Consider the following 22630-nt stretch of genomic DNA (forward strand, 5'->3'; position numbering starts at 1 on the left):
AATATAATGCAAGAGAAAAAAAACATGAAAAAGAGTGAGGAGAGTCCCGCCTAGAATCTGGCCTGCTCAGGTTCCCTCCTGGTCTACTGGTGGGGAAGCCACAGATGTGACACTCAGTTATGTTAAGTTCCAGTTAAACTCACACTCAACGTCAAACCATGCAAGCTCCTCCCACCAGTTAGTGCAGCACCCTCCCAGCATCACACCTCTTGATGCTCAGGCCCAAGGCTCCTGCCTTTCCAAAGCTCAGGGTGGTGCAGAGTCCCCCATTGTTAGATGCAGCAGGAAGTTAGGAAGAGCAGCCCACCCGTGGCTAACAAGGCTGATGTGATGGTCCACATCAGACACACAGCAACGTTCCCAGGTTAGCAATGTGCAAAGCCCACTGTAGTGCATTTACCACTTGACCGAAGTTGGTTCTTGGAGGATGGGGCCCGACCAAGGCTTAGAAAGATACTCTCCAACAGGGAGGGCCTGCACAAATGACCTCAAGGTTCTCAGAGTGGGACATGTAGGAGGAGGACAGCTGCCATGGGTTTAGAGTCTGAACTGGGCATGGCACTGAATGTACTAAAAGGGGCAGGGGAGGAAGGTGCAGGCATGTGGGGGAGAAAGAAGGCCAAAGGCACGAGCAGGAGCAGAGGCGGGAGGAAAGGCAGGAAGGCAGACCTGGGACACCTCACACGGAGGTTAGTGCATGACAATCTAGAAATGCTGATGACCGACTCACCAGAGACTCTGGGCAACAGAGTCAAATGGCCCTTGGAATCACTAGGTCTACACCAGCAGGGAGCTGATGATACAGGGGGGAGGAACACTTGCTTCTTGGGTCAGTTCTTCAACTCAGGATCCTGACTCTAATGCCACACTCTCAGCTTCCACTGAGAGCTTCAATCCTGGTTCTGTCACCCCACCCCACTCCCTTCCAGAACTAATTCATCAACAGTACCGTGGAGGCAGGGGCATGTCTTTTTTGTGCCTCAGACTGTTTGCCCTCACACCTGCCACCTCCCGCCTTACATGCCCATCAGGGTGGCCACACTGTGGGTCTGGTCGTGGGTTGGGACTCTGTGGCACACACCTCTGGTGAAAGGATACCAGGTGTGGGTTGTCAGCTTAGGACCCAGGCTGCCACCCTTCTGATTTTCGCCCTTGGCTGAAGGCTGGGGTCATGGACTCCTGAAATTTCAGCCTAGGCAGAAAGTAAGAAGCACAGCCACTAGGCCAGTACTGATAGCCCAGGTCTGCACGTTCCCAGTGACATGGGCAGGGATGGGGTCCAGTTCTAGATCTGCGACTAACTCGCTAATGGTCATAAGCAGGCACCAACTTGCCGAGTGACTCAATTTCTCCAATCTGTAAAATGGGCTTGATCTTACTTTTGTGAGAACAATGGGTAATGGCATGCAGATGTATGGTATTCATAAGAAACACTGGCTACTTTGAGAGCCAAAAGGAGAGATCACCAAAATGATTTCATTATAATAAAACCTTTCAATGTAGAGGTTTCAGGCCCATTTCTCAAAACGTCACAGTAGGAGGGAAAAACCAACCAGAGCCCCCTGCATTTTCAGAGTCCTGGTCTTTCTGGTAGAAAAGCTGAAGTGTGAGCTCCCCTGGGGTTTGCACATTCCTAGCCTGCCCGGCCCCAGCATCTGCCCTTCACATTGAAGCCCCTGTTTGTACTGTGGGCCTCAGCAACTGCTCTGCCCCCCTACCTGGAGCACATAGCCCTCCCGGGCGCTCTGCTCACGGCCTAGGGCCACTCTCAGCTGATCCTGTAGGAGCCGGTTCTGCTCCAGAAGGTCCGAGGCCTCCTTCTGGCTCTGCTCCAGCTGTTGGCATAAAGATATTTTCTTAAGCAACGTGACAATAATAAACAAAAGCAGCCACACAGCACAGGCCCCCAGAGGCCTCCTGAAGGCAGCAGGCCTGCCACAGGTGCCTCCTTCATTTGTTCAGGATTCTGGGGTCTCCTTTTCCCAAGGGATGTGCGTATCTGGCCTATACCTGCAGTACCAGAATTGAAGCTTCCAGCTCCAGGCCACAAATGACACTGGCAGCCACTACCCTCTGAGGGCCAAGGGACAGGCTTGTCCTTCCTACCCTAGGTAACCCTGGTACCCACAAAACCTCCACATGCACTAATGGTTTCACCATGTCAGCCCTTCCACAGGTCCCAAGGCCTATGCAGGAAATTCCTTTCTGAGAAGCAGGCTGTGTGCCCCACTGAGAACTAAGGGCTTTCCATCTTCACTAGAAAGAGACCATCCAACAGGGTCTTTGGGGGTCCTTGGAATGGTCATGTTGTCCTCCACAGGGGCAACCATAGGCCTGAGTGGCTCCAACTTGAAATGGCTGTTTGATCAGCTGCACATGATGTATGTCACATGAAGTTCTGTCTGCAAAAAGGTTCCTGTAGTTTCCTCAAACAAGATGTGGAAACTGTAGGGCTGGGGATGTGGCTTAGTAGTTGAGTGCCCCTGAGTTCAATCCCCAGTACCCCCTCATCCCCCCAAATCTGACCAAGATGTGGAAACCTATAAGCTATTTTATACTCTTCTCACTTTGAAAAGCTGTAGTTCACTCATGTATCCATCTCCCATTTCCCCCCAAACCTTCTAGCTCCTATGTGTGCTCTGCCCTCCTGGGGTTGGTGGTCAGGAGCCAACTGAGCAGCAGGGAGTCAGTGTGCTGCCTGGCTGGGCTGCAAGAAGCAGGAAATTCTCAGTTGTGAAGCATTAAAGACCAAGCCCAGATTGTGAAGCCATAGACAGGTGATTCAGTGTGTGGCCTAAAGGCTAGCAGGTTTTTTTTGGTAGCTTAGAGTCATGTGAGTTTGAATTATTTTATCTCATCTTGTCTGTATTATTTTATTAGCCAGTGTAGAAAATGGAAAAGTCAAAGTGTTGATGTTAGTGATAACTATTAACTCATAAATAAAACACAAAACCAGAAGAGACATGTGAGGCATGCTGAAGCGGTGGATGGTAGGAGAAGCCTGCTGCTGAAGGGCATCCCTAAGGGGCAGGTAGAACAAAGACTTCCTTTATCCAAAATGCTTCAGATTAGAAGTGTTTTAGATTTCAGGTTTTCATGATTTTGGAATATTTGCTTATACGTAATGAGCTCAGTCTAAACACAAAATCCACTTAGGTTTCATCTACACCTTAGTATATGCAGCCTGAAGGTAATTTTATACTGCATTTGTGTGTCTGTGTGTGTGTGTGTGTGTGTGTGTATGTGTGTCGGCAGTGCTGCAAACTGCACCCAGCGCTTCAAAGATGACAGGCAAGTGTTCTACCAATGAGTGACATACCCAACTCCCTATACGGTATTTTTAATTATTTTGTGCATGAAACAAAGCTTCATCGTATAGAATTTTCTGCTTGTGGTGACATGTTGGACCTTAAAAAGTTATGGACTTTTAAGTTTTTTGGATTTTTGGATTAGGGATGCTTACCCTGCCATTTCCTTGGCCAAGGAACTTGCTAGCAAGGCATATAAATCCCTTGTGGAGAGAGGTTTTGCAGATTTATCCTGATGTACATTTCTGAGAGAGCATCAGATGATGGGAATACAGAGTTGGCTCATGCAGCTCTATGTTGGGGTCCTAGATCTGCCTGCCCAGCTTTACCTCACCACACCCCACCTCTACATCCTAAGTATCTGGTCCTAACTTATATCTCCTGGGTCTGCTTGCTAGCCCTTCAGGTCACTGACAAAGCACCCAGGCCGTCTCAACTTCCAGCTTCAACCCACACCTCTTAACAATGCCTGGGCAGATCGAAATCACATGCCCTGCCACTTAAAACCTCCAGCTTATGCCCTATAATGGGGAAAATAGGACCACCAGTTGGACCCTGCAAGTCAATCAGCCTTGCCTCTGGCTACTTAGGTCCACACGCACCATGAATTCTTCCATCTTTCAGGAAAGGCCTGCCACACCTTCCCCATCCCAAACAGGCAACCTGCTGTGCTCAGCCCCCCACCTCCACTCTAAAGACCTGTCTATGCACCCATGTCCTCTAGGGGTCTGTGGATCCTGAGGGGGAGACTACATGGCTGAACCCACAGGCCACAGCTGAGCACAGACTGCTCAGGACAGGCTGCTGCACTGGGGGAGCTGGCCCACCATTACCTCCTTCTCCAGCAGGGATGTCAGCTCATGAGTGGAGAGTCGGTCACTTCCATCCTCGGAGGACAGGTGCAGGGGGGCAATGGGCACCTGCTTTTCCTCCCGGAGAGGAGTGGTCTCCACCTGATGCCACCGCTGCTCAATCTCCACATGGACATTCTGTGTCTTGAGGTCAGTGGCCACTGGCAACCCTGGGCTCCTGTCAACCTCCATTCGCAGGGTCATGTCCTCAGCACCTGGTCCATCTGCAGTGTCCAGCATCCCAAATCGCTTGCGGCGTTCTTCCCGCCGCCGTGCACGTTCCCGCTCCAGCTCCCCTGGCTCGACCTCAAGGTGCCCCGGTTCATGGGCATCAGCAGGCCCCACAGTGCTGGCCCTTTCCTGAGCCAGGGCCTGCTGGATGGGGCGGAACTCAGCCCAGTCAAAGGTCTTGGAGCGGCCCTCCCGCCTTCGTTCACGTGCACGGCTCCTCTTCTGCTCAGGATCTGGCTCCCCTGGTTCCGTCTCAAGCTTCTCACTTGGCCTTGAGCAGGTCTCAAAAGATGTGCTGCTCTTGTTCTTCTCCTCAGGCAATGAGCTATGGGGCAAGGGGGTAACAGCATCTGTCAGGGGGGCCTGAGACACCCCAGCCCCACTACAGAGCTGGCAAAGGTGAGCTATGGCCCAGCCCACACCTGCTTCACATCTGTCTTCTATCCCAAGTGCAACTTCCTAAGTACAGCAGAAAGGAATGACCCACCTGTACTCAGCTTCCCTCCCTTGGAGAACCTAAACCTGGTTCTGATGGGGAGTAAGAGAAAGAGCCTCAGATGTTTCCAAGGTTTCCAGCATGCACCCCTTAACTGAGAGGATGCTATGAGACGAGTGTCATGGTGCCTCCATTACCAAAACGATGAACAAGAGTAGCCCAGGGAACTCCAGTGAGCCACAGCGGTAAGAGGAGCCCAGCCACTGACCAAACAGTGACGCTGACTCTGGGGCAACCCTGTTCTGGTGATGGAATATACAAGAACCAACCACTTCCCAAGAAGGGTTCAGAGGTTTCAAAAAGCAGGTGACATGATCAGCTCTGTTTTAAAAGCCTACTCTGCCACTGGCATGACAAGTGTGTCAAAGACCAAGACTACCTGTGGGGCAAGCGAACAGGTAGCCCAGGCCGTAACAAGCTCACACCACACAGTGACTCAAGGGCTGGGTGGGGAGTGGGGAGCAGGGAAAGGTAACACAAGCAGAGGTGACCAGGGTTGTAGGCTGCACAGGTCATGCTCCCTGGCACCTTGGCCTGCCCAGCAGAGGCTGGGATGAAACTGGTTGGCCTGAAGAACTCTTGCCTTTACCGGATTTGCTCCAAAGGGAAGATTTCTGGGGAGGCCTCTACTTGAGCAGGGGAAGGTTGGGGACATCTCCAAGGGCAGAAGCTTCTGGGCTACAAGGAAAGAGTCCCAGAGACTGCCAGCCAAACTGAGGCTGAGCAGAGCGCTCCCTGGTCTTGTCCAAGCCTCAGAAAAGAACTGGAAGAAACCTGGGGACAGTGAAGGCCCAGGGGGAGCACCCAGGAGCACCCGTGTTTATACTAAAACCAAACAGAAAAGAGGATGTGAAAGGGACCCCAGGGAAAAGGAAGCACTTCCCATGACCCTGGGACCACCTGTCCTGACAAACAGTAAGGATCAAAGTGCTTCAGAGCAGCATGACTTGGCAAGGGTCCAACCTAAGACCACACACACATGCAAAGAAAAATGACCCAGAGTGGGTCTTTTGCATCATGGAGTCGAGAGCGAGCTGGCTTAGGCTCAACACTGGGGGGAGATGACATGTGAGTGCAGGTGGGTGTGACAGACATGCTTCCAGAAGCTGCCTCTCCTCAAGGCTTCTCCAGCTCCAAGGCCAGTGCCCTGTGACTTACCCACCACAGACTGCAAGACAGCAGTAAGAAACAGAATGAGGCCAGCAGCTCTGACACTGTCACCTTTGCATCTAATACCTTCTTGGAGTTTGGCCTTGTAGTGGTAAAACAATTCAAGTTTTCCTCAGCTCACGAGAGCTGACATAGAAGAACACAAGCAAAAACAAACGGGAGGGGGGCCGCTCTACCAACTTTAAGATACACTAGACTGTGAGGTCCACTCTAGTCAGGAAGACAAAGTCAGGCCCACTTTGGTATGAAAGCACAACACTGGCCTCCATCTTGTTCCCCAGAGGCCACAGTCACTGCATGGAGGGGAATAGGAACGTCCATGTAGGAGACCACCCCTTTCAGGCCGCATGCAAGCACATGGTGTGCACAAGTGTCCTCTTGGCACCTGCCCCCAAATATCCCAACACTGACTTTTTCTAGCCAGGACCTTCAACCTGAGCATGCAGCCCAGGCCTGGCAGAAGAGGACAGCAGGCCGCCTGCCCTCTCGCATCCACTGCCCGCCTGAGCACACAGCCGCACCATCTGTTGTGCAGCCTGGGCAGGCAACACAGGTGCCTTTCTCGTTCGGTTGTGAGGCCTTTTATGGGAGCTGGGAAGAGCGCCGGGCACCTTGCACTGTGGGCTCTGCTCCTGACTTGGAGGGCTCTTCGATGAAAACCAGCAAGCAGCAGCCCTCTGCCAAGCTCCCAAGAGACAGCAGGAGGGCTGCTGAGCTTGGCCACAACCTCCTGACCTTATGATATAGGAACAACTAGATACTGCTGGCAAATGAATGAAGGAATGAATGTATGACAGAAAAGGGGCCTGAAGTAAAGGGGTGGTCAAGTTTCCTTCTTGTTCAGAGGGGATGGAGTCAGCCTCTGGAGGGAGGTGAAGGTTCTGACCAAGCACAGATGTGGGAGAGGCTGCTGCAGACCACAACAGCCACTGCCGTCACTGTGCTGCCTGCCACAGCTTGACCTCTGGAGCCAGAAACACCCTGAGCCTCCCCAGCACAGGAAGGCACAGGAGATGCTCAGAACACATGGTGGCTCTGTGGCCTCAGGTGGGCACAGCAGTGTTTGGCCAACACAGAGCCAGACCCTGCACAGTGGAGCTGTTTCCACTTTCTCTGAAAATGCAAACTGGTGGCAGGTTTCTAACTTCCAGGGCAGGAGGAGGAAGGCATGCAGTGGGTCCCAAGGGATACGAACCACAGAATGCTAACACAGGAGAGAACACACTTTTCCAGCTTGGGCTTCAGCAGTGAGAGTCTCAGAGAGAAGCTTTTCCTGGTTGCACAGAAATCAAACAGATGTAGGAGTGAGGCGAAAAGAAACCAAGGAAGAGCAAAGCTAGGTGGCCTGTGCCTTGCAGCGTTGGGACTGCCCTCGCCAGCCAGAGGACAGTAGTTAGACAGGGCCCACGGCACAGCCTCAGCCCAGGCCTGGGCTGAGAGAGAGACTAAGAAGACTCTCTGTCAAGCACAGTTCTACCAATGGGCACAAAGGTGACCTGCATGGATGACCTGGCCAGTAAAAGAGGATAAGCCAGCCTGGGACAGAAAAACCAGAGAGCCACAAGGAGACCAAGCAGGGCCAGCCAACTGTGGGACAGAAGAGGGAGGGAAGGAAGCTGTGCTGGGATGTAGCCAGGCTCAGGTCCAGGGGAATGACAGATCCAAAACTGTAGCTCCCTTACCAGGAGCCAGAGGGTCCCCGTAAGATGCATGAGGGGCTCCCTTAGGCATCCCCGACTATCTCACCTGGTCACATCTGGGGCAGTGGTTGGGTGAACGTGCTTCATGATGGTCTGTATCCAGTTCCTCCGGATTCCAGAAGTCATGGCAGACAGTGTGAACTCGCCCTCTTTTGTCTATACAAAAGACATAGGTGTCACCCAGTGACTGGTCCCTGGAGATGACTGCCACCTCCCACCTCCAGGGGAGATCCTTGTACTAGGCAGAGACCAGGTTCTACAGGGAGGAAGGCAGAGGCTAGCAGTCAAGAGCTGCATGGGGCAGACTCTCAGAGAAGTGGCAGATAGAGCCTTTGCCCCTACAGGGCTAGCACACATGTACTGAACTCTTGCTCTACACCAGCTACCTGTGAGCTGATGGAGGATGACAAGCACTCCATCAGGGACTCCCAGGCAGAGCCCAGAGTGCATGGCCTTAGGGACATGATCCCTGCATCCCCATGCAGCTCTACTCAAGCACCTTCAGAAAGGACAGGTGCATGACATGCGGCCAGTGGCTCCCCCTGAGTCGTCTTCCTGCACCTAGCGAAGGGAATGCTACAGCACCATCCTACTGGCTACCCAGGCTGCTCAGACCCCACCACAAACAAAGCGGCTGGCAGGAAGATGCAATCACCAAGATGGCTTTAGCACAGGAGTCACACCAAAGATCACATGCTGGCCCAGTTTGCTGCCAAGCACAGATCAACTTGGTCTCTTCCTCACCAGGGACCAAGCCCCAGGCCACACCCCACTCTTCTCTAGGCTGCAGCCCGTGATGTGCGCTCACACCTCTGGGGGTCTCCCTCTCTACCCCTCAGTAGGGCACTTTTGGAGTCTATAGTCACAGAGCCCCACTGTGATGGGCCTCATCTCTAGTTGACCTCTCTTTCCCAGCCTCAGGACGGCACTTGCCTGATACGTGTTCTCGAGAGAGCCCATCACAGCCCCAAGCGCACCACCAACCAGGTTCCAGAGCACCTACATCCCGAGGCAGCTCTTTGGGCAGCGTCTCTGTGGGCCTCAGGGGACCCCACTGCCCTCCTCCTCTCATGTCCCTTCCTGCTGCTCAGCTCCCCTCCCTCCTCCTTTGCTCACCACCACAGAACCTACCTGACCCGTACCCCTTTTTGCTGCCCTGCAAGTGCTGCCAGACAATTCCCTAGCGTACAGTCACCGGTTATGTCACACGGGTGCTTTCTACCGACTTAGAGCAGAACCTTCTCCCAGTAGAGCAGGGTGAAAACAGCCTGTCCTGATCCAGGCTGGCAGCCCCTGGGGCTCATGGCAGGCATGGTGGGTTGGGGGCTAAAGATGGAGACCAAGTGCCAAGATGAAAACTCAAAAGTAAGCCCCCAGTCAGAGCAATGAGGAGGGTCTATCGCCACAGAGGCAAAGTGGCAACACCTATCCACACCTAGCCCTACAAAGTCTAGTGTCATTGCCATCACTAGAAAAGAGTGGGAGAGCTCAACTGCAGGACGCCCTGCCCCGATGCCTGCTGACCAAGACTGGGGTGCTGGGGCTAGCAGGGGCCCCCAAAGCCACAGCCCACACCAGGTCTGGCACTGAGAAGGATCTTGGTGAGGAGCTCATGGAGTGCTCTGCTCCTCCCACAGGGATTGAGGGGCAGAAAAACACTGCAGCAGGGCCCTGTGAGCTGCTGAGAGCAACCAAACAACACCAGCCCTGGAAGCAGGCCTTCAGTGCCACCTCCACATGACGTGGTACCTCACAGACCGCATGTGGAGGAAAGCCGTGACGGCTGCCCAGGGGTGGCAGTGGGCTTTAACACATCGGCCACCGGAGCTAGCTTTCCATGTCCTCTGAATTTGGTGGGTCTAAGTCTGTCCCAAAGTACCTGGTCAACTCTGAGCATAGCGACACACAGGAAGTAAGCGCAGCTGAGTTTCCGGGCCCCCAGATAGGAAGGTGAAACCTGCTACAGTGCGTCCACCAGCGTCCAGCATCCTATGAGAAACCAAGTCCCAGAGCCTGCCCTGTGGGAGACAACTCTCCTACTGCCACCAATCTGAAGGCTCTTACAAGAGAAAACAAAGAGGCTTCATCCAAAGACAGGCCTGGCCTCTGTCCTAAGCCCCTGGGAGGTAACCTGTAAATCCTGCCTGAGTAATTGGAGCATTACCTATGACAAATTCCTGACTCCCCACCTGACAGCTGATACTGTCAAGATTATCTGGGGAGGGGCTGGCTGTGTCAGAAAAACCAAAATCCAACCATGAACTCAGAGGGTTAAGACTGGGCCGTGTAAAGTGACTTTGGTGGGCTGGGGGCTAAAGATGAAAACTCAACTGGTTACAACGTTATGAAAATTTGATGAAAATTGGACACTGAGGTCCAGGCTAGCGATCTGGAAATGCTCTGTGTATTGTTTCGTGACAAGGCCAAGAGGGTACAGTGTCCCCAAAGGACACAGATACTCTGGGACCCTCCAGGTCCCAGGTTCTACCCCATGTGTCCCTTCCATTGACTGGTTCTAATTTGTACCCTTCTGCTATAATAAAAGTAATTTTAAAGGTAGTGCTTTCCTTAGTGCTCTGAGTCATTTTAGAGAATTCTTGAAGTTCAAGGTTACTTTGGAAACCCCCAAACTTGCAACTGGTGTGAGAGGTGAGAGTGGATATGGCAGTCCTGTGCTCTTAATCCTGGATAGGGCTGACTCCAAGGTAATTCTATAGTAATAGCCAATGGTAACTATTTCATTTGTCCAACAAGTTACTGTTTTGAGAGAAAAGCGAAGCACTGTTCACAAGATTTTGGAAAAAAATAGACTTGCAAATGAATATATGAATGAATGAATAAGTGAATAAAAACCTTTATCTTTTAAATAATTAACAAACACTTTAGGTAGTCTCCATATCCTAATCCTTCTAAAGGCCCCAAACTCCAGCATCAAAATTAAAAAAAAAAAAAACAAAAAAAAACAGCAGGGCATGGTGGCACATTCCTGAAACCCCAGCTACCTGAGAGGCAGAGGCAGGAGGATTGTGAGTTCCAGGAGGACAGCCTCAGCAACTTATCATCGAGACCCAGTGTCAAAATAAAAAATAAATAGAACTAAAAGGGGTAGGGATGCAGATCAGAGGTAGAATGCTCCTGTTTAATCCTCAGTACCACAAAACACGAACAAAACACCACGCTTCAGTAACAAAAGACTTTAAACAGCCTTGAGAGAAAAGATGTCCACCTTTGTGTTCACATTACGCTCTAGGGTTGGAGGCCAAGGGCCACAGGGACAGGAGTCAACACTAATGGAAAAGACTTAGCCCTGCCATCGGGGGCCCTGCTGAGACGTCAGGTTCTCCAAGATACATCCCTGCTGGTCAAGCCCATGTACCCCCTTTCCCCTGGGCTCACGTGTATCTGGAAGCCATAGTTCCTCTGGACTGGATATTCTGTGACGTCATAACATGTGGACAAGTCAATTTCCCCATCCAAGTCAGCTGCCTGCAGAGAGAAATGAGGGGGTCTTAAGAGATTTTGGAGGAGCCAATGTCTAGATGAGCACCTTCCCTTGTACTAAGTCTTTAATGGGAATAGACCTTGACTACATATCCCAACCACTGTAGGACCCAGGTCCCTCCCCAGGAGCATCCATACTACCATGTTCTTGGGTATCTGGCTAAAGACATTCCATGCCAGCAGGGCCTAAATGTGTTGGTTAGGACTCTTTTAAAAACAAAGAGTTTCTGTGTATGTGCAGATTATCTACTTATGATATTTACATTAAAAATCAAAGCTGAACATTTTAAACTATTTATTTAAAAGTAAAACCAAACTCATTTCATTTTAAAATTAAAAATATGATTAGAAGTCAATGATAAAAGTGGCACTGTTTTGAATTTCTGCAATCTCTTCTGTGTCTGGCTTCAGGAGGATGGGTGGGTTCTTTCTGCATTCAGTCTGTTCAGTGTATCGTTTTGGTTGAAGTTTATTAAGACAAAGTGGTCTCAGAGTTGGAAAAGGATGGATTTTAACAGTCTTTCCAGCTAACTATGGACTCTTTGACAAGCAGTAGTTTCTCAAAAGTAAACTGTGAAATCTGCAATCCCATCAGTGAGTTTTCTGGGTTGTTATATTAAGTGCACAGTTTATCCTGCCCTTTGGATATATCTTTTGCCAGGCATGATGCTGTAACAGGTGTCACTTGGAAAACATTAGGTTGTACATAGCTTCCAAACGTCCACATAGTTCATTATGTGGGATCAAAATGTCACATTTGTTAAATCATCACCAATTTCATCTGAGAAGTCCACAAGTAAAAGGGAAGCTGTCAAGTTCATGATATAATGGGAATTTTTGGAAGTTCTACTTTTACCTTTTTCTTTTATCATTTTTTCTTTACTTTTTTGAGATGGAGCCTACATTGCCCAGTCTGGCCTCTGACTTCCGGGTTTAAGTATTCCTCCTGCCTCAGCCTCCCCAGTAGACCTACAAAACTATGCCATTATGCCCAGCCTAATATTCCTTTTTTTAAAAAAATTTATTTGTTCTTTTTATATTAATTTTTTCTTAAAAGCTCAAATTGTACTACTGGCAATGAACTGTCAGTTGTTTTCCTTGAAAGAACAGGTTCTTTTATTATTATTTACTAGTACTATTATTAGTATTGGTATTGGGGATTAAACCCAGGGGTTCTCTACCATTGAACTACATCCCCAGCCCCTTTTGTTTTTTGAGACAGGATATCATTAAGATATACAGGCTTGCCTGTAACTTGGGATGCTTCTGCCTCAGCTTCCTGAGTAGCTGGGGATTACAGGTGTGCACTGTCACACCTGGTAGGAATAGGTTCTTGATTTTAAAAAAGTCTACCTAACTCACAAATCGAATGACCAGTTTGTCAGCTCTTTCTTCAAACAATAATGGTGTTGCACAAAGACATGACTAGTTCAGCTCACAACTCAACAGCCCAAGTGTGTTCCATAAGACAGCCTGTGGCTGAGTGGTTGATGCTGAATTCCCACTTAAATCACAGAATACAAAAAAGACAGGCATTCAAAGGTTGAGGCTTAATAAAATTATTAACCTTTACTGCCCAATTAAGACTCAGCTTTTTTTAAAAAAATATTTTTTATTAGTTGTTGATAGACCTTTATTTATTTATTTATTTATTTATATGCGGTGCTGAGAATTGAACCCAGTGACTCAGACATGCTAGGCAAGCGCTCTGCCACTGAGCTACAACCCCAGCCCCAAGAATCGGTTTGTTTTTAAACAAAATGAAACTGAATCCCCTCCTCTCGCCATGCACAAAAGTTAACTCAAAGTGGATCAAGGAGCTAGATATCAAATCAGAGACTCTGCGTCTGATAGAAGAAAAAGTTGGCTCCGATCTACATATTGTGGGGGTTGGGCTCCAAATTCCTTAATAGGACGCCCATAGCACAAGAGTTAATAACAAGAATCAACAAATGGGACTTACTTAAACTGAAAAGTTTTTTCTCAGCAAGAGAAACAATAAGAGAGGTAAATAGGGAGCCTACATCCTGGGAACAAATTTTTACTCCTCACACTTCAGATAGAGCCCTAATATCCAGAGTATACAAAGAACTCAAAAAATTAGACAATAAGATAAGAAATAACCCAATCAACAAATGGGCCAAGGACCTGAACAGACACTTCTCAGAGGAGGACATACAATCAATCAACAAGTACATGGAAAAATGCTCACCATCTCTAGCAGTCGGAGAAATGCAAATCAAAACCACCCTAAGATACCATCTCACTCCAGTAAGATTGGCAGCCATTATGAAGTCAAACAACAACAAGTGCTGGCGAGGATGTGGGGAAAAGGGTACACTTGTACATTGCTGGTGGGACTGCAAACTGGTGCGGCCAATTTGGAAAGCAGTATGGAGATTCCTGGGAAAGTTGGGAATGGAACCACCATTTGACCCAGCTATTGCCCTTCTCGGACTATTCCCTGAAGACCTTAAAAGAGCGTACTACAGGGATACTGCCACATCGATGTTCATAGCAACACAATTCACAATTGCTAGACTGTGGAACCAACCCAGATGCCCTTCAATAGATGAATGGATAAAAAAAATGTGGTATTTATACACCATGGAGTATTACGCAGCACTAAAAAATGACAAAATCATGGAATTTGCAGGGAAATGGATGGCACTAGAGCAGATTATGCTTAGTGAAGCTAGCCAATCCCTAAAAAACAAATACCAAATGTCTTCTTTGATATAATGAGAGCAACTAAGAACAGAGCAGGGAGGAAGAGCAGGAGGAAAAGATTAACATTAAACAGAGACATGAGGTGGGAGGGAAAGGGAGAGAAAAGGGAAACTGCATGGTAATGGAGGGAGGCCCTCATTGTTATACAAAATTACATATAAGAGGTTGTGAGGGGAATGGGAAAATAAACAAGGAGAGAAATGAATTACAGTAGATGGGGTAGAGAGAGAAGATGGGAGGGGAGGGGAGGGGGGATAGTAGAGGATAGGAAAGGTAGCAGAATACAACAGTTACTAATAGGGCATTATGTAAAAATGTGGATGTGTAACCGACGTGATTCTGCAATCTGTATTTGGGGTAAAATTGGGAGTTCATAACCCACTTGAATCTAATGTATGAAATATGATATGTCAAGAGCTTTGTAATGTTTTGAACAACCAATTAAAAAATAAATAAAATAAATAAAAAAAAAAACACCATGACTGTTGGCAGTGTGAACACAGTGACCGCTGCAGCCTGTGCCAAGGTGCTGGGGTCTCGCCTACCACTGCTTCTGTACCTCAATGCAGACATCAACACAACAAAAAAAGTTATTATTATAAACATTTGACCATCACAGCTCTCCTGAAAGGAACTCAGGGTCTCCAGGGGTCTGCAGACCACTCTTGAAATCACAGAACGCTGTATTCCATCCCTGATCTTGGACACAGCAGAGCCTGCTGCCCACAACACTTTGCACCTACATCCTACTGGCAACATCTTCCCCCTTCAAGTCCACGCAGACCAATTCAGAATATTTAAATATGAAGAACATTGTTTAATGATGGATATTCAGGTTCTTTCCCACTTTTTACTACAAAGGTCTGAGAATGGCTAACTTGAGACTGAGATCTTTTTCTAGATGTATGGGTGCAACTGAAGGATTCTGAGTAGAATTAGCAGCGAAAATTAAGCACACAGACTTTCTCGATTATTCAAAAGGGGGTGTTTTTTGGGGACAGGTGAAGAAAAGAGTCTGTCCCAGTTGGTCTTCAGTCATGGTGTTAGGATTGTTAAGGTCCCAACTGAATTCTCCCATCATATGCCAAAAATATGTCTTATCCAAAAGACAGGACAAGATTTAGTTCAACTCCTCCAACGACTCAATTCACCACAAATCTCTTTGTAGAAACAATCAGATTGCTCATCCTGAGTATTCAAATTTCAGTGTTCTTCAAAGAAGAGAAACACGGGAGTGACAAAAGCCTACTGTGCGGAGGTACCTGAACAGGGTCTCAGGAAAGCCTGCTGTCACAGGCAGGAAGAGTCATGAGCTGTTAAAGCTGGTCTGGCTGCTCCCACCAGACAAAGACCAGGACACCCAGGATGGCAGCAGGAACACTTTTCCCCAGACAGACTGGGACATCAGCCCAGGAGAAAGCAACAGCAGCGAGAGCCTGAGGCTCCAAGATGCCACCTGCGCCCCTCAGGTTTCTCCCAGAAGAGTGGAGCCAGTCACTCACCTCCTCAGCTACGGAATCCCTGTAGTACCTCAGGCTCTGATCTGCCAGGACAAACCAGTGTTTCTTCCACTAACAGGAAAGAAAGAAACAAACAACAAAATTCAACTACCACTCCAGGGTGCCCTACAGCCAGCGTCCAGGAGTACCTTCCAGAACGCAGGGTAAGCAAAGGGCAGCCTCAACCCCCGACATGGCACGTAGCACACAGACTGCTCAGATGCAGGTAGCCATGTGCTCAACCTCAGGGAGGCTTGCTAAGCTGTGGCTCCTCTGTGAAAAGGCAGCAGACAGTGGGGTGGCCTTAGCTGGGGGTTCTCTGTGATCCACAGTGGTGCAGCTGGTGACCAAGTGCTTTGTAGGCCTCCATCCCCCCTCCAGAGTCTGCAGACCATCACAATGGAAAGGTGGCTGTGAAATGGCACCAAGAGCCATGGCCATCTGACTGGCTCCCCAGATGGGCATGTCCCACCTGCACCAGCAGAAGTGGTACCAAGTCTTCACTGTGAGCAGCAAGGAGGGGACCTTGAGTCTTCAGGCAAGGCCAAAGGGATCCGATATGGAAGGGAGAGAGGATGTCTTGGCAGAGGGGAAGCCGGGATGGGCCAGGGTTAGGGTCTCCTGGGTTTAGACCCTGCAGAATCCTCTTCACGCCTTCTCAGGCGGCCAGGACTTCTAGCCTCAGACCCTTGTCAGGCCCAGCTGCAAACAGCTCTACCTGCTTGGATTTGGCAGCAAGAATGGACTACATTTGCTCCCACCAGGGCCTAATGGTGCCATTGCAACAGAGCTGATTTCTTGCACACAGGGTCTTGCAATCTTAGGTGACCACCTTTGGCTGCTTTGTACAATAACACATGTTAGCCCCACTGCCAGAGGCCTTCTCTGTCCCTGGGCCCCTAGAAAACCTTTAGGAAGATGATACCAGGTGGTGGGGGTGAATGCTATAGAATGTCCCTAGGCCTAAGGCCAAGAGATACTGCAGGCAGCCAGCAGAGCCAAGTGGAGCCTCCCCAGGGTCCCTGCCACCATGACAACAGGATCTGTGCACCTGCACTATGAGTAGGTGGGGGTCCTGGCTAGTCCTGGTCCATGAGTTGAGCGTGCCCATGGTAGGGAGATGGAGCTAGGGCTCACAGATCCCACCAGGGACAAGGTCAGCAAGAATTCACACCTGCTTCAGTCCTCAGGGTCATAGGAGCTCCACAAACTCACCTGGCTGTCCTCGTACTGCTTGGTCAGCCAGCCTTTCTTGAAATTCAGCAGGTCAGGCTGGGAAAGGAAGAGAAAGAAACAGCTCAGAGGAAAGCCTCATGGTGTGCAGTTGTGGACAAGCGTGGCTGATGGGGCTGATAATTTTGTCCAGACGAAGTGGCACCAGGAAAAGGGGTTTCTCCACCTGCCAGATGAGCCTGTGTGCCTTTCCCTGCCCCTCCTGGATGCTGCCCAAGGGCACGTGAGTCCATGAGGAAGGAGATACCAGGTAGAGAGTGGGCATGGCCTCATTTGCCCTGGAAAGCAGCAGCATGGGCTGCCCAGCTGCCCCAAGATGCCTACCCTAGCCTGCGTGGGTCCTGTTACAAGGCCTGTCTGGAGCAGAGAACAGACCCAGTAGAGTGTTGGATTTCATGAAGGAGAAGGTCTGTAAGGACAGTTGAAAGGAGAATTCAGGGGCTCTTGCCAAAGCCGCAGGAAAAGCAAAGTCACAGAAGCCTGGGGGCATAGACCACATCTGGTGTTGAGGAAAGAGGCAGTAGCAGCCCTTCCCAGGCCCTCAAGTCACTCCTCCATCAGGAGGAAGTTCAGTCTCCATTGCCCATAAGATGCAGGACAGCAGACAAGAAGGCCCAGCAGCCCTTTTCACCTATGCTGTTCAGGCATGGGTGCATCTGAGAGGCAGCCTAACAGTGCCACATCAGAACACCCGCATCTTGCCTGGCCAAGGCCCTCACCCATCACTCTGTGCTCCTGTGAGGCAGGTCCCCACACAGACACCAGCCACCCCTTCTCTGTTTTTCCTGCTGTCTTGATCAGAACTGGCTTTGACGTCTCAGTATTCCCAGGGCAGGGAGGGAGTTGCAAAAGATGAGAAGTAGCAGGGTAACAACCAGGTGTGTTCCAGGAGACCTGCTGCATCACACAGAAACAGTGGTGGGTTGCTGCCTGGACCACTCTGACCAGGAAGCACATTCCTTGGTGGAGCCCTCTAATTCCTGCTTTACGCCAGACTCCCTTCCTTTAGGGTTGTCTGAGGTATCCAATAAATCATAACAATGAGAAATTAGGACACTGATCCCAGATGACCCTTATGCAGGGGAAGACCCTCTTGGATACACATGGTTGTTCTGCACAAGACCTGGGATGAAAGGTTTCTCTCTTCCCCTCTGATTGTCTGCCTGTTGTGGATCTGTAAGTAATAAAGACTCTTATTATTAATTTTTTTTTTTTTTGGAGACAGGGTCTTGTCATGTTGCTGAGGTGGTCTTTGAACTTGTGATCCTCCTGAGTCAGCCTCCCTAGTAACTGAGGTGACAGGCATGCGCCACCACGCCCAGCTTATAAAGACTCCCAAACTTTGCTTTGGTGGTGTCACTGCAGCTGCGCCTGCCCTGGAGGGATGGTGCTGGTAGATCCCTGCTGATCTCTTCTGTCTGGGCCTCTGGAGGCTGTGAGCCTGCCCAGGAGCCTGGAGAGGGTGCAGAAGGGTTGGGCCAGCTGCCGAGGTAGCCCATGACCCGAGCTTTGACCACTCCTGTTGAGCCACCACTGCTGTAGATCTAAGCTCCACGGAAGGACCCGGGCAAGGCCTGCTTTCCCCCATGGCACAAACTCAAGAACAGGACAAGTCTCAACAAGTCACGGCTCCTGCCTCCACAGACCACAAAAGTGAACACCCAGAAGCAGAAGAGCAGAAGGTCTCTGATGCAGTCCTGACTTCCTAAACCAAGATTCCCTGCCAAGGCCAAGGTGGCCTCCTCTGCAGAGACCGCCACGTGGAGCTCAGGATGCCACACAGTCCCTGATTCTGCTGGGCCCAGGATGGGGAAGAAACAGGACTTGCTTCCAGTGGGCCGTGAGTTGGCAGGTAGGGGCACTCACAGACATGAGGGCTGTGCACAGAGGGACAGCTGGCATGAACTCAAGGACACAAACAGATAGCAGCCCAGAGTGGCCAGAAGCAGGAGCAGCAGCGGCAGCGGCAGGTCTCCAGAGAACTTGGCATACAGTCCGGGCTCACCGTCATGGAGGACTCCGTGGACCTCCTGTCCAGTGACTTGGCTCTTCGGTGTGGAGACAGGGGGGAAGCTGAGGTGTCCGATAGAGGCGCTGTGGGGATTTCACTGGTGAAGTCCTATGGCAGAGAGTAGCCGCCAGTCAGTGCAGCCCAGGGCAGCTTGGGTGGGCACAGGGGCAGTGAGCTGGGTCATCCATCCTTCCTTGAGAGGGACACTGTTCTAGCCCCACCCCATCCTCCAGCTTCTCAGAGCACAGAAGGAAGACCAGGTTCTGTGGCAGTGGACAGCAGCTGGGCAGTGGGCACCTCACAAACAAGAGTCGCCAGGGAGGAAGAAGAGCTCAGACACAGCAAGCTATAGAAGAGGTGGGCAGGCAGGTGTGCCTGGGAACAGGAGGACCGCAGAGGATGATCCACCTTGTGATGGAGCAAAGAGGGGAGTGGCTGCTACTCAAGACAGAGAAGAAAGAAAGAAAGGCACCATGTTCAGCCTTGTTGCTGGGCTGCCTCAGGGAGGAAGAGAACATTCTAGTTGCTGCCTGTGATATAAAACTTGTTTGAGCACCATCTCGGGGAGGATGAAGTTCTGGAACGCAGATGCAGAAGACAGGCTGGCGCTCAAGAGGCTCACTAATAGAGGGGAGATCAGGGAGTAGAGGCCAGCAGAAGCACATCTCCAGCACTAGGGGAACGTGGAATGTGTGGGATCATGTGTGCCCAAACCCTGAGCTGGCCCCCAGCCCCATGGGGGCCTTGGCACCCCTTCCCTAGGAGCTCACCCGCTTCCTGGGGAATGCCCTCTTCTCGCTGCGGCCCTGGCGAGTGTCGCTTGATGGGGAGGGCACTGCCGAGGCATTGGTCTCCATGTGCTCTGCCTTCTCAATGTCTAAGGCCTCAAATTTTTCAATTACCTGGGATCTCCTGTAAGAGAGGGTAGGAGGCTGCTGAAGCAAGAGAATTTCCCACATTCCCGAGGCGGCGTTGGCCTTGGGTCAAGGAGGAGCTCCTGGAGCTGACCTCCCACACTCAGCTCACTCCACAAGGCCTGTGCCCACTTTCCCTAAGCCTCCCCTATCAGGCAGGTGGCACGAGCTTCACACAGCACCAACCCAACCAGTTTCCAGGCACAAGCTTGGTCAACCCAAGCTCTTTCGGTGCCCCCTCTACATGGGCAAGAGCAGATCAGGGCTGGGAACTCCCCTGCCAGTCCTGCACCTGCGCGACCCTGGAGGCCCTACAGGCTCTCTTGTGTTGACCCATGTGGCCTTCACACAGCTTGGCACCCAACAGCTTCTCCTGAGCCACGAACACAATCAAAAGGCAACCACCACCTCAGAGGGGCTCCACGCTCAAGGCATCCCTCCACAATCATGACGCAGATCCCACCCCAGGGTGCCCAAAATTCAGCAAGAAAGAGGCTCATGAATTAACACTGTTTCTGCCAACAATTAAAAGGAATCAAAAACCAAACTAAAACAAAACAAAGCAGGTTGATTTCATGTGAGAGGGCCGGCGGCCTCGTCAGGTGGTCTGTGCCGGAGACGGAGCTGAGATGGGAGCGAAGCGGGTGGAGGAGGCGCGAACGCCACAGCGACACAGCAGAGGGCGGAGAGGACAAGACCTGAAAGAAAACAAGGCTGGAGAATGAATAAACAGAAAAGAACTGTCTTCAAAATCAAATAATGGCAAACCAAAATCACCCACAGAATCAAAGAAGCAAAACCCAAGATGATCACTGCAGAGGAGGAACCCCAATCGTCCCTCAGTCAGGAGTCCAGGCAGGGTCAGGCAGAGAGGCTGGCAAGTGGTGGGCTGTGCTCAGTCCTGCATTCTAGGGCTGACCCCTGGGCCTAGGGTTGGACTGGACCTGTCAGGAGAACAGCCCCTCCTCCCTGGACCTCTGTAAGGTCTGCTCTCCCGGTGACACCTCAGGCCCCCAGCTATGTCCCAGGCAAGCAATGAGAGCTGAGGAGAAGGTGCTTCTTCTTGAACTTGGACTACATCTGGACTACACTTGGACCACACCTGACTCTGCCGACAGGAGAGGCTGCGTAGGTCCTCCTCTTCCCAGACAGGCTCAGTGTGAATCTGTCTTGGAGGTCCCTACTCAAGGGAGGCAGAGCACCCAGGCTAAGCTCAGAGGGCACGTGGGTGCCACTTCCCTGGTCTTGCTTCTGCACAGTGCCTCTTCAGGAAGGGGGCTCATGTCAGGCCAGCTGGCCACACCAGCAAAGGGGGCAGACACTGACCGGGAGCAGGCAAGGAGGCAAGTGTGAGGGAGGGAAGCTAAGGAGGCTGCTGGGGCCACGGGCACAAGGGAAGACTTGGGTAGTGAGGGCAAGGCACCCAGCATGGCTGAACTGCAATGGGGTGATCTGGCCCCGACAGGCCTGGGTGCTGCCACTTGGACCTGACGTGGAAGCTCCCCAAGAAAGCAGTAGGGCTGTGTTGAGCCTGAAGCACATGCAAGTCACATGCTGTGGGGCTCCAGGGCTCCAGGGATAGAAGTCAGAGTGGAAAACAGGAAAGGCACTTGCTACAGCCACTCCATCTGAGGGAAAGCACTGCAAGGCCAGGCTCAGCACCCTCTGCCCTGGTTCACTGTGTTGGTGGGAAGTTACTAACATGGCACCCATGAAGCACTGCAGGCGTCAGCAACACCTCACACAGGTAGCACAGAGAACAGGCGCCTGCCCTCAGAGTGCCAGGGTTCCCGGGGCATGACCCCTACATGGCAAGGGCCTGGGAGTCAGACTGCGCAGCAGGACTTTGTTATCTGTCACCAGCAGCCCCATAAGGACCGTGGCTTCCCCACACTCAGCAGCCAGAGGCAATCACTGTTCCAGAAACATCTGCACAGGCTCTGGAAGTCTGAAAACAAACATGTCCAAGCCCAAAGCCCATCTTGCTCACACAGAGTGCTTGCTCATTGGTTTAGCTGAGGCTTATTAAGAAATTGCCTCACGGCTACAGGGCAGGCCTGTCCTGGCTGCCACTGTGATTTCCTGCCACTCTGGACATTGCTGCAACCTACCAGAGGACAGGATCCAGTTCAGCAGAGGGTGGCCTACTTGGGATCCAGTGAGTGGGCCTCAGAGAGCAACAGCCGCCAGTCAGAGGTCATTAGGGTCAGTGAGAAAGGGACAGTTACAGGGTTAGTATGTAAAGGCAGGAAGTCCCAGAGTGCTAACACCAGCTGAAACCCTTCTCCATGGTGGCAAAGAGCATGCAAGAGCAAAGCCCCCCAAACCACATCTATCCAAGGCCAGTGGATGAGAATGAGTTCAAAATGAGTCTCTCTGAGAAGCAGCCAAGCCAAGCAGGTGTGCAGAATGTTAATTCTGTGGTCTGGCACTAACTCAGGCCCTGGCTGATCCTGCTCCAGAGCCACCATGACACACAGTTTGCCTGCCAGCCAGCATAAAGCCTTCCTGCCCACGCTGCCAGCCTCCTCAATCACCAGCAAGACCCTTTGTTTATATGTTTACTTAACTGCTTAAAAGACACCTTGGGCTCTAACAATGGGTTACACCATGGGAGCAGGGACTTCCCACTATGGGCCCCTCAGCTATTTGCTACAGGATGTCACCCTATCACTGAACCCTGGTTTTCAGTTTCTGCATCTGTAGGCTGGGGATGGTAACAGCAGGCATCTTGTCAAGCTGTCAATGAAATATGAGAGCAGCCAAGTACACAGGGTGCCTAGAAGGGACCTGGGAGGCACCTGGCTCCCTTGGCTTTACTGCTCTCCCTAGACGGTGCACCTACTTTCCCCTGTTTTCAAGTCCAATAACTCTGGGCAGAGTCAGACAGCCCCGTATCCTGGAGATTGACCACAGGCCCTTTTATCTGGGACATTTAGATGAGTGGGTGGACCGTGGCTTCACCATGGGTTAAGAAAAGGGATGA

General features: G+C 51.0%; 1 protein-coding gene across 8 annotated transcripts in view; it reads right to left on the reverse strand.

Moving 5' to 3' along the window:
- Window positions 1-22630, reverse strand: part of Mprip (myosin phosphatase Rho interacting protein) — a 140299-nt gene that overhangs the window by 25734 nt on the left and 91935 nt on the right. For 7 of the 8 annotated variants that reach the window (XM_046456719.2, XM_046456714.2, XM_046456715.2 and 4 more), the window contains exons 8-15: window positions 19501-19642; window positions 18725-18838; window positions 16702-16758; window positions 15490-15558; window positions 11153-11242; window positions 7803-7912; window positions 4142-4715; window positions 1719-1835 (exon numbers count right to left, since the gene is read on the reverse strand). In XM_046456719.2, coding sequence (XP_046312675.1) covers window positions 1719-1835; window positions 4142-4715; window positions 7803-7912; window positions 11153-11242; window positions 15490-15558; window positions 16702-16758; window positions 18725-18838; window positions 19501-19642 — 1273 coding nt within the window. The remainder of the gene's footprint in view (window positions 1-1718; window positions 1836-4141; window positions 4716-7802; window positions 7913-11152; window positions 11243-15489; window positions 15559-16701; window positions 16759-18724; window positions 18839-19500; window positions 19643-22630) is intronic. The other variant, XM_046456716.2, reaches the window with a different exon arrangement.

The sequence above is a fragment of the Marmota monax genome, unplaced genomic scaffold, assembly GCF_021218885.2.
Source record: "Marmota monax isolate L192 unplaced genomic scaffold, Marmota_monax_Labrador192_F-V1.1 WCK01_AAM20220418_F8-fsc00291, whole genome shotgun sequence".
Classification (NCBI taxonomy): domain Eukaryota; kingdom Metazoa; phylum Chordata; class Mammalia; order Rodentia; family Sciuridae; genus Marmota; species Marmota monax.